At 42.2% G+C, this 14146-nt stretch overlaps 1 protein-coding gene across 2 annotated transcripts in view; it reads right to left on the reverse strand.

The window, feature by feature from the left end:
- The window catches only part of KIFAP3 (kinesin associated protein 3), a 76446-nt gene that overhangs the window by 14637 nt on the left and 47663 nt on the right, over positions 1 to 14146 (reverse strand). For both annotated transcript variants that reach the window (XM_081865852.1, XM_081865851.1), the window contains exons 17-19: positions 13446 to 13531; positions 9666 to 9855; positions 6866 to 6965 (exon numbers count right to left, since the gene is read on the reverse strand). In XM_081865852.1, coding sequence (XP_081721978.1) covers positions 6866 to 6965; positions 9666 to 9855; positions 13446 to 13531 — 376 coding nt within the window. The remainder of the gene's footprint in view (positions 1 to 6865; positions 6966 to 9665; positions 9856 to 13445; positions 13532 to 14146) is intronic.

A 14146-nucleotide genomic window follows, 5' to 3' on the forward strand; every position in this document is an offset into this window, starting at 1 on the left:
AAGGCACATACATGGTTCTGTATAATGATATAGTACTAGTATATGCATACTAGGGGCTGTTCCTGCCATCACCAAACTCTCTTCCCTTAGACCTTGCCAACCCTGTCCCTATAAGCTCATCCAAAGCCCCCCATCCTCTTACAGTTGGCCCAAACCACTGCCCAATCCTGATAGTGGCTGGTGAGCTGGCATGGGTAGGGTTCAGTTACTCTCCCAGCTTGCCAACACTGTGGGTCACCACCACTTAGCAAAAGCGGCAGGGACCTCAGTGCATAGTGGTGGAGCCAATTCAAAGCTCCTGCCTCCATGCACCATGCTAAGCTCCCATGTTACATCAATGGCACCCCAAAACAGTTCATCCTTCCCTCCTTACTGCTTGCCTCAAACAATTATCATTTCAGCCTCAGCTGTGGAGGATAAGGAAGGGGAAAGTGGCCAATGACAGTAGCAGAAGAAGAGAGGTGCTGAGGCGTTATTCTGTTCTGCCTGTTCCTCTGTGGCTTGCATGGGCCTCCTTGGCCACTGCCACTGTAGAGGCTGAAATAGCAGCATCAGTCTGAGATAGGTAGTGGCAGAGCAAACCAGTTGATGGGAAGGTAGTCTGTCCTGACAGTTCCTATGTGGCTCACCTGGGTCACCTGCCCATCTGCTTGCCCACCTGGGCTGCCCACCTGCATGACAACTCTTCACTGCAAATACAGGACAGTGGTACCTTGGTTCTCAAACTTAATCCGTTCCAGGAGTCCGTTCAACTCCCGAAACTGTTGGAAAAACAAGGCGCGTCTTCCTTGCTACAGGAGCTTCCTGCACTCAACTGGAAGCCGTGTCAGACATTCAGCTTCCGAAAAATGTTACCTAACCGGAAAACTCACTTCCAGGTTTGTGGCATTTGGGAGCTGATTTGTTTGGGACCCAAGCCATTTGACTACTAAGGTACCACTATATACTGGGATTAGGTTCCCACCATCTACAAATATTAAAGAATTCTGAAACAAAAGCAACTGCAGTAATTTTATAGACTGTGACATATCTTGCTCTACTACGGCCAGAAAAGGTAAGGAAACACTACCATGGTAATAGCAGCTTTTACAAACCACAAACGACTTGTCATTAACTGGGGAGAGATAGAAGTGTGACAAATATATAATAAAGGATGTGTGGCAAAGTCTTCACTTTTTTACTCTATGTCCTGTGTTGTTTTTAAGACATACGAGCTTTCCTTATTAGAATGTCTTAACCTACCAGCTTATAAATTGTACATACAGAACCAGCTTTGTGACAGTCTTACATTTTTACGGCACACCTACCATCTTGAAACTGTAATGCTCTACCCCCACCCCAAAAATCACTAACTTTACTTTAAAACCTCCATTCACAAATGGAACACAATGCCTTTGCAATGAGCATTTCAAATTTAAACTAAATACCACCCAGGTCCCAGTCCAACACTAAATACTACACTATAAAGGTAAAGGGATCCCTGACTTTTAAGTCCAGTCGCGAACGACTCTGGGGTTGCAGCGCTCATCTTGCTTTACTGGCCGAGGGAGCCGACGTTTGTCCACAGACAGTTTTTCTGGGTCATGTGGCCAGCATGACTAAGCCGCTTCTGGCGAAACCAGAACAGCGCACGGAAATGTCATTTACCTTCCTGCCAGAGTGGTACCTATTTATCTACTTGCACTTGATGTGCTTTCGAACTGCTAGGTTGGCAGGAGCAGGGACCGAGCAATGGGAGCTCACCCCTTTGCAGGGATTCGAACCACCGACCTTTTGATCGGCAAGTCTCTCTACACTACACTGGTTCTCAAATGGATCTTCTAGCCCATTTGTGCTGAAAGGCCTGGGTTGAGCAAATTTATTTTATTTGCTTTTTCACCTACCACTGTGGCTGTGACTCCTACATTTTTCCTTCTACCCTTCTACAGTGGTACCTCCGGTTATGAACTTAATTCGTTCTGGAGGTCCATTCTTAACCCAAAACCATTCTTTACATGAGGCACACTTTCACCTATGGGGCCTCCCGCTGCCGCCGTGTGACTTCCGCTAGCATCCCGGGGCAAAGTTCGCAACCCAAGGTTCCACTGTACATGGTTAGCCTGTTTAGCTGTGTGAAGCATCAACCAATGACTTAGTTAGAACAAGGGACTACTCTGGCTATGATTTTCCTTGGCTATCTGAAAATTATTTTCTCCGTTTTCTCCTTCCCCCTCCATTCTCCTGAGAAGTGTTTGAAACTAGATTCATTTGAAAGCAAAATTGCTATTACTTTGGCAAGGACCCTGTTATTCTGAAATTGCAGGGCTTTTCATTTATGCGCATTTATATCACTACCCTGTATTTTTCACTTGGGGGCTGCATTAGTCAAACTTTTGAAAACTGCATTACTCTGCTCTGCAAAATAAAGCAAAACACACTTTTGTTCTGAGTGTGTCTGTGAGACTTGCGCTTTTGAGTTGTGCTTTATTTTGTGCAAAAAACCCACATTTTTTTCTGGTTATCATCGTCGTCTTCTTGCTGAACCTCAGAAAGCAATACTACCCTCATCCAGCATTGGAGTTCAACAGAACTCCAAACAAAGTAAGAGACTGAAAGCTCATTTTTATTGTAGTCTTAGAAGGGGGAATGGCTGGCAGGGGGTGAGGCATGACTATCATGAACCCTGCACTTCTGAATTTGCCACTATACTACTGTGTTAAGGGGTGGTGGCTAAAATATTCGGCTTGGATACAAGGGCAGACCAAAGTTACAAACCCCTGGGTAAAGTTATTTTATGGAAGTTATCTAATAAAGAACCAAAAGACAGCGAGAAACATGTGTGTGGTAGTACTGTGTTAAATGCAGTAACAGCTGATGAAATGCTGAAAGTGTTTCTCAAATTGACAAGGGGAAGCCTCAAGCACAGAAACATACGATTCTTATTAGGTTGTAAACAGTTAAGCATTAAAATGCCCTAGAATGATATTATGGAATGAATGAAATGCACACTATATAAGAGAATCCTGCCTTTCTGCAATTATTTTTAATTAGTCTTCCTATTAAGTTTGATTTTAACTTCCAACACCAAGTCAGATTTGAAGAGATGGGCAGTTGAACTCCGAACGCTGGGGAATAGCAATTCTGCTGTTCATGCCCCAGAGCACTAATGCATTTTACATCAAGCTCAAACATCAGGAAATCCTGGCTTCTGGCGCCAAGAAGTTCAAAACTGTAATGACACATGTCTGAAAACTGGGATTCACTACCCAAATGCTGCTGTCTATTCTTTCAAGCAAATCACTGTCTCCCCCTCCTTTGCTATGTGAAACGGAGTTTTTGCAGCAAAACATGTTTTCAATTAGGTAGTTTTTGCCTTACGAATAGCTCTGCGGATAACCATATAAGAAGTATTCCCAGAAAGAAGGAATGCACTGGAAAATCATAACACAGGTTTTGTGGATATATCCTACTATGCTGCCCCAATTCTAATATTTGGCAGAAAAGCTACAATTTTATCAGTAAGTCATATATTATTGAACATTAGCAATATTGCAGCATAATTATCATAACATCACAGCTGTGCCTATGCAACAACTTGCCAGTCCCATTTGAAGCATTTGTGTGCTGACACATTGTGAGAAGGGGGAAAACCAGCAGCAGTGAGGTGCTCACTGATGGGGTTACCTATTCAGTTTCTGAGCTTGAAATGGTGCTTTGGAGAATGCTCAAGAGGGAAATTTATTGTCATTCCTATAGTACAAACTGTATTGCAAATTCAGTGATCCAGGTTATCCTCGAATGAAGGGTGGTAAATGAATTTAATGATAATAATTTCCAAGCAGGAAATGATGCCTGAATATACACAGAACAATGTTGTATTTTCTGGAGGTGAGGAAGGGAGAAAGATTTGGCAGGGTAAGGAAGACACCCACAAGAATGGCTGGTACCTTTGTGAGCATTGCTGTTGAACACTTGCAAAAATCCTTGATGTTTTGCAAGTATTTGGCTGGTTTTGACTTTATTCTTGCATTACTATTTTCTGCATCTGAGAGGCCTCAGTATATGAATAATTATGTATCAGATACCTAAAACCCCCTTTTAAATATTTGCAGCAATCTGTGTGAATGCCTCTAAGGTAGGTGTCCATGTGACGCTTGCAAAATTAGCACCTAAAGCAGTTTAAAGCAATACCCACCACCATAAAATGAATAAACATTTGCTTGGCAGGCAGCACCCAAAGTTCTGGTCCTGCAATCGCCCCTCACACTGTGCTCAATCCTATGAAAAATTAACAGAGCAGGAAGTGCCCCCCCCCAGCTACATTTGAAAAGGGAGTGTCAACTCTTGATTTTTATGTTTGATTTTACTCTAAATCAATCCGGATCTCTGAAAAAAGCAAATTAAGTACACAAAATGTTAGCTATGTGAATTTAGCACTGCACTGAATTTTCACAGGGTTCGTTTTACAGTGCAAATGCTGCCATGGGATTTTTATTTTTTTTAAGAGTGGGGGGGGGGGGGAGAGATTCTGCCAAAAGATGCCAGCTTTTCATGCTGAACGATGCACATCACGATCTCTCTTCCACCTGGCAGGCAAGAGAAGGGGAGGGGCCTAAGTGTGTATCACAGCTCTAAGCGGCCACTGGAAAGGAGAGAAACGTCTTGCCTTTTCTCACACATCTCCTTAAATCTACCAAAACAGTGAGGCACTTTTGTAGAATGTAAAAGGTTTGGTGAAAAGGGCCCTCAGCACTAATGCTACTTGGTCTCTACAGTGCAAGGGACCAAAATGCATCAGTTTTCAGGATGTCTTTTTATATATACGTTTGCATTCAAGGTCCTGAAAGCAACTGTAACTTTTGTGTGAGGACAACTTGCTTTTTCACAGCTGAAGAAAAGGGCCTCATTTGGCAAACAGACAAGATGTTTTACACACACACACACACACACACACACACACACACACACAGCCAGATTGCAGCCATCATCATCTTTCATAAGAATATACAGCCAAGAGGGACCTTAGTGATCATGATGGATTATTGCCTGCTGAAATCTGTCATCTGAATGGGCCATAAATAAAAATACAGATCTGTGAACCTCACTTTCAGACTCCATAAGCTGGTTTGCATACTTCCATGCTCAAATTCCTCTAGTAAATAGTAACATTTATTTGGTTGGCAATTTAGGTGTCTAAAACAAAGCACGTAAAGGCAGTTCAAGCTCTCAGGGCTTTCACATTTATAAACCAAAATTTTAAAGCAGCTCCAGGTTGTAGTATTCCAGGAAAAAGTTCCAGTGCCATTTCTTACCATCTACATTCTTCCTTTGTGTGATTCTCTTGTTAGGAAATATTCACATGCAATGCACTTCTCCCAGACTTGTCTTACTGAAGAATATACTACAGTTTGTTTATGCACTGTTCAAAGGGATACCTTCCAAACCCATCTCTTTATTTCACAAATATGTCTCCTAAATAAAAGGTGTTCCATAATTCCAACAAAGAAGCAATGCCAAATTTGTTGCAAAATCAAAGTTCACCTACTTGGTCTTCGCAGAAAAGTTGGCACATGATCAGAATGGAAGAGACAGGAGAGGTGCAGACACACATTTCTGAAAAAACTAGTGCGGCAATGGATTTTTATGATATTAAATTTTCAAGATGAAAAGTGTGCTTTTGAGTGATTTTAGAAGCCCTAGGGAAAATAGCCCTAGCTTAGTGATCTTTTGCATCCCTTTTCAGTGATGTATATGGTTGCTTTTCTATCATTTAAATGTTGCCTTCTTGTGATCAAGGTTCATTTTTCCTGGCAGTACACAGCCAGCCAGATCTAATATTGCAATAACTCAACTAAGGGCAAAAAAGCCCTCCCACTGATTGCACAGGCATGTGGGAAACATTTTGTTTTGCTACATTGCAGTTGCCGTTTTATTGTACTCAACAGCATCTGCCTTGATCTAGAAGCATATAACACACATGGCTACACGAGCTAAGATATACACAGGGAGATGCACTTCTGAATGTGTCTTCTCATTCACATCTCACCTAACTTAATCAGGTGTGTGGCTGGACGGGAGAGCACACCATCAATGACAAAGCCCATCCTCTCTTCCTTGACACACTCTTGCAAAGAGTCTCTCTTAAAAGGATGTGGAAATCACCATGGGAGGGTCGTTTTGTAGAAGAAAGTGTTCCAAAACATGCCACTAACGCTCATTTCAGCACAATGCTTAAAATTACTCCGAGTGGCTTTTTGGAGCCCAGGGCATCAGCAATAATGCTATCCGTTAGGTAAAAAGATTTTAGTTAAAAAATAATAACAGCAGTAGAGAAATTTATATTTAACAACTCATTTAAAATTACTGAAACCATTTCTGTTAAGTAAATCAAAACTCCAAATACAGACCAGTTTTCAAATAACAATGCCTGTCACAACATGGAAATAATTGTGTGGTCTGGTTTTGTGTTCTGTTTTATTGATTTTGGGAAGCTATCAGAAATACTTTGTTATACCAATCTGTTAGAAGAAACCCAGGATTCAACTGACAGCTGGGGCTTCCAACATAACAAAATGGTAAAGTTTGGTGAATGGTTTCTACTTTGCAGCTTTGTTCCCATACTATGCTTTGTAAAAGTGGCTTGACTTGACAGTTATACTCCGTCATGCACTGGGTGGCTGGAGAGATACAGAAAGAGAATGTCTGCCATATTCTCCTGACATAGGGCTTCCACCAAATCCTACAGCCCCTCAGGCAGCAGAGATGGAGTACAGAATTGCCCCTACCCTGAAACACGTGTTTGAAAATGGACAAATCCAAAGCTTAAGATGTGACATTGATAATGTTTGAATTAAGATAAGCTTAGCCTTTTGCAGAATCAATTTACCTGCTGGAGAAATGATGCTGACCCACAAGGTCTCCATTCTGAAGGTGGTAATCACCGAAGAAATCAGGACTCACTGCTCCATCGTGTGCTATCAGTCCCTCTATATAAAGAGAAGAGGTAGAGGCTGAATGTGCTGTTTATCCATTTTTATTTACTATTACATTTACACCCCACCATTCCTCCAAAGAGCTCAAGGTGGTTATATGCTTCTTCATTTCATCCTCATAACAACCCTGTGAGGTAGATTAAGTTGGATATAGGGACTGTCCTGAGGTCGCCTTCAAGCCTGAGAGGGGATTTAGTCTCCCAGAACCTAGTCTGACCCTTTGACCATTACCCTACCCTACCCTAGGAAGTCTTGGCAAACTTGTGAAAATTCAGTCCCAGCATTTCTCAATATAAACAATTTAAACCAATTCCTATTAGACCAGGGGTCAGCAACCTTTTTCAGCCGTGGGCCGGTCCACCGTCCCTCAGACCATGTGGTGGGCTGGACTATATTTTGAATAAATAAATAAATGAACAAATTCCTACGCCCCGCAAATAACCCAGAGATGCATTTTAAATAAAAGGACACATTCTACTCATGTAAAAACATGGTTATTTTTGTAATTTCTGTGTAATTTGGTACTTGTGGTTTTTTGTGTGTGTGTGTGTGTTTTCTTGTTTTTTCTTGTTGTATAAATAATTTTTTTTTTAAATAAAAAAATTAAAAAATAAAAATAAAAACATGCTGATTCCCGGACCGTCTGCAGGCCGGATTGAGAAGGCGATTGGGTATTAGACTGTTATTTACCACAATTGCAATTTGCATCTAAAGAACAGGCCAACAGGGGATGGTTACAATTTCATTACTAAGCAGTAGATAAACAGATCCACATGCTTTCTATCCTAAATTAAGCACAAATGGATGCCTTAGTAAAGAAACACAAATTCCCTTGCAATGCAGAGATCCCTAAGAAAGTTTTCAGCATAAACAAGGTGTGACAAAGAAGGTGGTGAGTAAGAGTGAGCAACTGAGAGGCAAGATTTTGTTCGCAGCAATACCATCTCATTTCAACTGAACTGACCAATGCTATAGTTGGGGCTTTTAGTATGTAGCAGGTGGGATTCTTCACAGCTCAGTTTCGCTCTCAGTGAGTCTCTGTTCCTTTTGCGTATCAATTACCTGCAAGTCCAATATCCTACCACTGCATTCTTTCACAACTAAGACTCAGAATCAAAGCAAGCATTGGGAGGGGGGGGGGTGTGCATACCCAACGTGCTTACCAACATGATGGGGGGGGGGTAGGGCAGAGGTGCAGTTGAGGTGGCAAGGGCACACTGGCACAGCCAATTCATTGATCCCACTGTTGCAGTCATACCACCCCAAAGTCACTGCTATCATGTTCTGCCCCATCCTAGTTAAGTGACACAACTCCATGGTCAATAGGGCAGCTTTGTGGACCCATTCCTGGTGAGAGTGTTTTGCAGGAGGCAGCTGACAAAACTATTATTATACCATTCCTTTGTGGGGGAGGGGGGGTCAAGATCTCGTTCCACAGGCTTTTGAGAATGTATTGAAAATCCAATGCCTCTTTTATATACAGTGATACTTTGGTTTACGAACTTAATCCGTTCCGGAAGTCCGTTCTTAAACCAAAACCGTTCTTAAACTGAGGCATGGTTTCCCTAATGAGGCCTCCCACCACTGGTGCCCTTCCACCGTTCGGATTCCGTTCTTAGACCGAGATAAAGTTCGCAAGCTGGGACAGTACTTCCAGTTTTGCGGAGTTCGTAAACTGAATACAATCATACCTTGGGTTACAGACGCTTCAGGTTGCGCGTTTCCGGGTTGTGCACCGCGCCGAACCCGGAAATACCGGACCGGGTTACTTCCGGGTTTTGGCGCTCGTGCATGCGCAGAAATGCTAAATCACGCTTTGCACAGACGCACAGGTCGGGTTGCAAACATTGCGGGTTGCGAACGTGCCTCCCGCACGGATCACGTTCGCAACCCGAGCTTCCACTGTGGTTCTTAAACAGGGCTGTTCTTAAACCGAGGTACAGTCGTACCTTGTTTTGCAGCTGGGATCCATTCTGGAGCCCCGGCCGCTAGCTGAAAAGGACGCAGGGCAATGTGCCACGTCTGCGCAAGTGTGAGGAGCGGTTTGCGCTTCTGCACATGCATGAGCGGCAAACCCGGAAGGAAACCTGTTCCGGTACTTCCAGGTTTGCCGCGGACATTCGCCGGAATGGACGCTAGACGAGGCGTACGTTCGCGGAGGTATTACTTTACCACTGTACTAGACTACATTTTGAAAGAAAAACATTGCCTATCAAACTGATCGCTCTTAAAAATTAATCATTTTAACATGTAGTATTAGAGATACAGGGTGGTATTCAACTAAGTTTTATGCAGAGCAGACCCAATGTAATTAATGAACGTGTGACCATGGTCAATTAATTTCAGTGGGTCTACTCAAAGTAAAGCATAGTCGAGTGCCACCCATAATACATTAATATACATATCAAAAGCAACGTGATTGCAACGTAAAATAATGGTGCATGTATTAATTTAACTTTATCACTGTAAAAATCATGTGAATTCTAAACTTATGCCAGTTGCTAAACATGCATTCAGCTACCTATAATAACAAACTTAATGTAAGCCAACGTTTTCTTCTTTCCCAGCAAAATATCTTAACTTTAGCTGAACCTCTCTGTAAGATTGGGTATACTGGGAATCAACTCCACGAAATGCTTGCAGGGAGCCTGTGCAGTGGGGAAGTTTATGTTATCTGTACAGTATCAGCCTTACCAGCATTGTAGTAAAGATCAGGTCTTTCAAGAATGTCCCCTTCATGAATATACGGCTCAATGCGGTCATCCCCATACAAGTACTGTTCATTTTCATCCATCTGCCGACTTTCCACCATTTCCAGCCACTGAGAGTTGTGCCATCGAAACTTCTCACTCTGGATCTTCTTGGCCCATTCCTCATCATATTCCTGTTAGGGAGATTTAAAGGCTTTAATACTAGCTGGCCTTAAAGTAAAAACTGTTATTAGTTCTTCACTTTTGATATTAAACTTCTTGGATAGATAATTAAAAAAGGCACCTTAAAAGCTAAAATCAATATGCTTCCCACAAGAGACTGGCTTGTAATTTTGTGTGAACCCAGGCTCAGGTTTTACTTTTCTGCCAACAAATCATGAGCAAAAGTCAATGTTTTGTTCTCAGCTTGCTGCTTGCAGTTTGTTTAAAGTGTGGGGAGAACCTCTAGCCCCTAGGCCAAATTTGTGCCATGAGGCCATTTCTCCCTAACTTGTGGTCCAGTTTGGAACAGGTACAGAAGTGGCTGGATTGTCTGCGCAACTTGATCACAAAAATCAGTGTTTCCCAAAGTTGGCAATAACGCCTCCTGGGGGGCCCTGGAACAATCCAGGGGAGCAGTAGAAGCCTCAAGTGCAATTGGGGGGGGCATTAAATAAAAATAAGGAGGTGGCGGAAGCATAAAGAATAGAATTTTGAAAAACTGTTCATACATGTTTTGCCTGTTGTGTAATGACACCGCCAGGTCGGGCGCTGTTGCAAGATGGCAACAATGCTCCCCCCTGGACCTGATGGTTGTGCTGGAGGGAGGGATTTTCCTGGGTTTGGGTGAACACTTTTTGGCTTCTCCCAGGCCCAAGGAGTGGGTCACAGCTTGCCTGCCTTTTTGGCCAATGGCAGGTGAGCTGCAGCGCCGGCCCCACCCCTGGGGCAAATTGGACTGAACAGGCAGGTTTGACTCTGGTCCTGGGGCCTAGTCCACCTCCTCGAAAAGTTTAGAAAATCTGTTCGTACATGTTTCATCTGCACGTCTGATGTTGTAGGACAGTGGTTCCCAATAACCCAATTATTGAGGACCCCTATTTTTCAAAACCCAAGCCACGGACCCCCTACTTTTGTAAATTTTGATAACTCTTTGGTAGTTACCTCTGCAAAGGAATTTTATGGACGAAATGTGGGGTAGCCCCTTATAAGCAAAGGATTTTAGGCATACTGAAAAAAAACAACCAGGCTGAGCGATATCTGGTTTTCAACATTGTGATACATCAGCAGTTAAACATTGTGATATTCTGATATATCATGATGTCTGAAACTGGAGGTCAGTCATGGGGATAAGGAAAGGAGCAGTCACAGAGGTTTGGTGGGTGGGGTGGGTGCAAATCAGGTATGGAGGACCTAGGACCTAGTGTGGTATGACCTAATGTGGTATGACATAGGAAGAAATACATAAAATAATGCAAATTTGTCACTCCATATTTCTGTTTGTTTGCCTAAAAAAGGTAGATTTATGGGGCAGGATGCAGAGTAATTTTTTTTGAAAAGGGGACAGTAGGTGAAATAAGTTTGGGAACCTCTGACATAGATCATTCCCACAGAAAGCAGGGTTGAAGTGGGGGGTGACTTCAAGCCTTCTGAATCAGATGAGTGAGGATTTCTGACAAATAGCCAAAACAGAAGATAAGAACATGGGAGGCAAGACCATTGGTTGAGCATGTATAGCAGTGAAAATACTGTTCTTCCCCCTGCTGCAAATTTAGTCAGTTCTTGTTACTGTCCTCTACCTTTATTAGCACCTTCATCGTGGAAAATACACAAATTATTTCTGCAGGGTATGTGCCATCCTTTTTGAACGACTAAACCTTTCCCTAGAGTACTAAACCACTGACACTTTATGAAGCATTAAGTAGCCTCTCAAAATCTGGGTGCTATCCATTGGGGTCCTCTTTGTCACTGGTTTCCGTCACACCTTTTATCTAATTAAAATACTCGGTGCTAAGAGAGAACTATATAAATCTGTTCTGTGTTTCGCTGTGTCTGATGGAAAACAGATTCCCCTTTTTTCTTTAACGTGGCAGGTCCTTAATCTGGTCAGTAATAAGGTTCATTAAAGACAACTGCTCAACTAAATTAAAGCTGCAATGCAGTAAGTTGGAAGCACAGCAAAAAAAAAAAAAAACCACTTGAAATGTTATACAGCCATACGTATCTTTGCACATTACATAAGCTCACAGCTACTGTGGTAAAACACAATATGCCTGAAACCACCAGGATTGTATCACAAAACTGCCACCTTGAATTTTACTTCTTGGGGTTATTTATCTTAAACAGTGCCAACACATAGCTTCTAACCACAATTTGTCCAACAATTTAGGCTGATGTAGTATTATTATCTGCCCTGTGGCAATAAAGTACAGTTGAAATAGAGAGACAAGTTGGACTTGTAAATATATTGTGAAGACACACTGTGGAGATGGTACGTTACATTCTGAAACTACCGTATTTCATCGCATAATCGTTGCCACCGCATAATAGTCACACACCATTTTTCTCCAGCCCTAAAATCGGTTCCAAAGCTTTCACCGCATTAATTGCCGCAGAGCGGATTTGAGTAGAACATCCAGGTTCTGAAGAGAGAAAATGCCGGCAAGATGGCAATCGCCACAGGCTCAGTAAGCTGCTACCAGAGCCAGAAGATGGGGGACCCAGGAGGCCCCGGAAGAGCCACAGAGGGGAAATAAATAATAATAATAATAATAATAATAATAATAATAATAATAATACCCCGCCCATCTGGATGGGTTTCCCCAGCCACTCTGGATGGCTTCCAATAAAACACTAAAATACAATAACCTATTAAACATTATAAGCTTCCCTAAACAGGGCTGCCTTCAGATGTCTTCTAAAAGTTTGGTAGTTATTTTTCTCTTTGACATCTGTTGGGAACGCATTCCACAGGGCGGGTGCCACTACCGAGAAGGCCCTCTGCCTGGTTCCCTGTAACTTGGCTTCTCGCAGCGAGGGAACCGCCAGAAGGCCCTCGGCGCTGGACCTCAGTGTCCGGGCAGAACGATGGACGCAACCATGCTATGTGCAAATACTTATACAGGAATGACCTACAGAAATAACCCGAAGTCTAGGAGAAACAGCTCTGCCTTACTAAATATGAAACATTTATTTTCATGAAATATATCACAGTACTAAATAGGTGAAATAATCCAGGTGTGGAGAACTGCATACATGCAAAAATGTTATAAAACACCACTGATCACCACTTCACGCACTTGCATCTAAAAAAAATAATCTGAAAAAAACAGAGTTTACTCATTTTTATGCACACAGACATTCAGGGCACTGTTTCAGTACACAGGAGTTGCTGTTTCTGCCTACTATTTCAATCTGATCTGATCCACATGGTATAACAATTATTCTTTTATAAGAAAATATTCACCATATAAGCCTGGAGAATGCACCTGAAAATAAACACACTGAATTGTTTTTTTAAAATCATATAACCTAGCAAAGAAGCTTCATAAGGCAACACATAATAAAGGACCCCACCAACCCTGTGTTTTCTGAATGCACTTATAATTTCGGAAGCAAAAATAACTGAGTAAAATATGAGGAACAAATTTTACTGAAACGTATTTGCAACACAATTGACATAATTTTCAGTCTCACGTCAGAAAATACTACTGCTTTTCAGGGAAAAAAAGCTGCTTGTTATTTTCATTAATACTCAGAAGGAAGAAAGTAAAAAGTCACTTACTGCTATTATATCCAGTGTATTGTCACAGACTTTACGGATCTCAGCATTTTTATCATGCATCAGGTCTATAAGATATGCTGGAGCCTCTACAAAGATAAAGTTAAGGAAGTAAAGCAATTATGGATGCCTCCAAACAATTCTATACAATTTTGGTGTGAACAGTGTATGCCGGGGTGAAGTAACTGTTTCAAACTTATTTTAACATAGCATTTTTAATTCATCCTGGACCCTTGTGGTGAAGGGTAGGTAAGAAATAATTTAAATAAATCATAGAATTGCAGAGTTGGAAGGGACCTCAAGCATCATCTAGTCTAACCCCCTGCAATGCAGGAATCTCAACTAAAGCATCCATGACAGATGGCCATCAAACATCTGCTTAAAATCTCCAAGGAAGGAGTGTACATCACCTCCTGAGAGAGACTGTTCCACCGTCTAACAGCTCTCACTGTCAGAAAGTTCTTCCTAATATTGAGTCAGAATCTCCTTTCTTGTACAGTGGTGTCCCGCAAGACAAATGCCTCGCAAGACGGAAAACCCGCTAGACGAAAGGGTTTTCCGTTTTGGAGGTGCTTCGCAAAACGAATTTCCTATGGGCTTGCTTCGCAAGACGAAAATGTCTTGCGAGTTCCTGCAGGTTCCCCCCCCCTTTTTCTAAGCCGCTAAGCCGCTTATCTGCTTATCCACTAAGCTGATAAGCCGCT

Source organism: Podarcis erhardii, assembly GCF_964252035.2.
Source record: "Podarcis erhardii genome assembly, chromosome: 6".
Taxonomy (NCBI): Eukaryota; Metazoa; Chordata; class Lepidosauria; order Squamata; family Lacertidae; genus Podarcis; species Podarcis erhardii.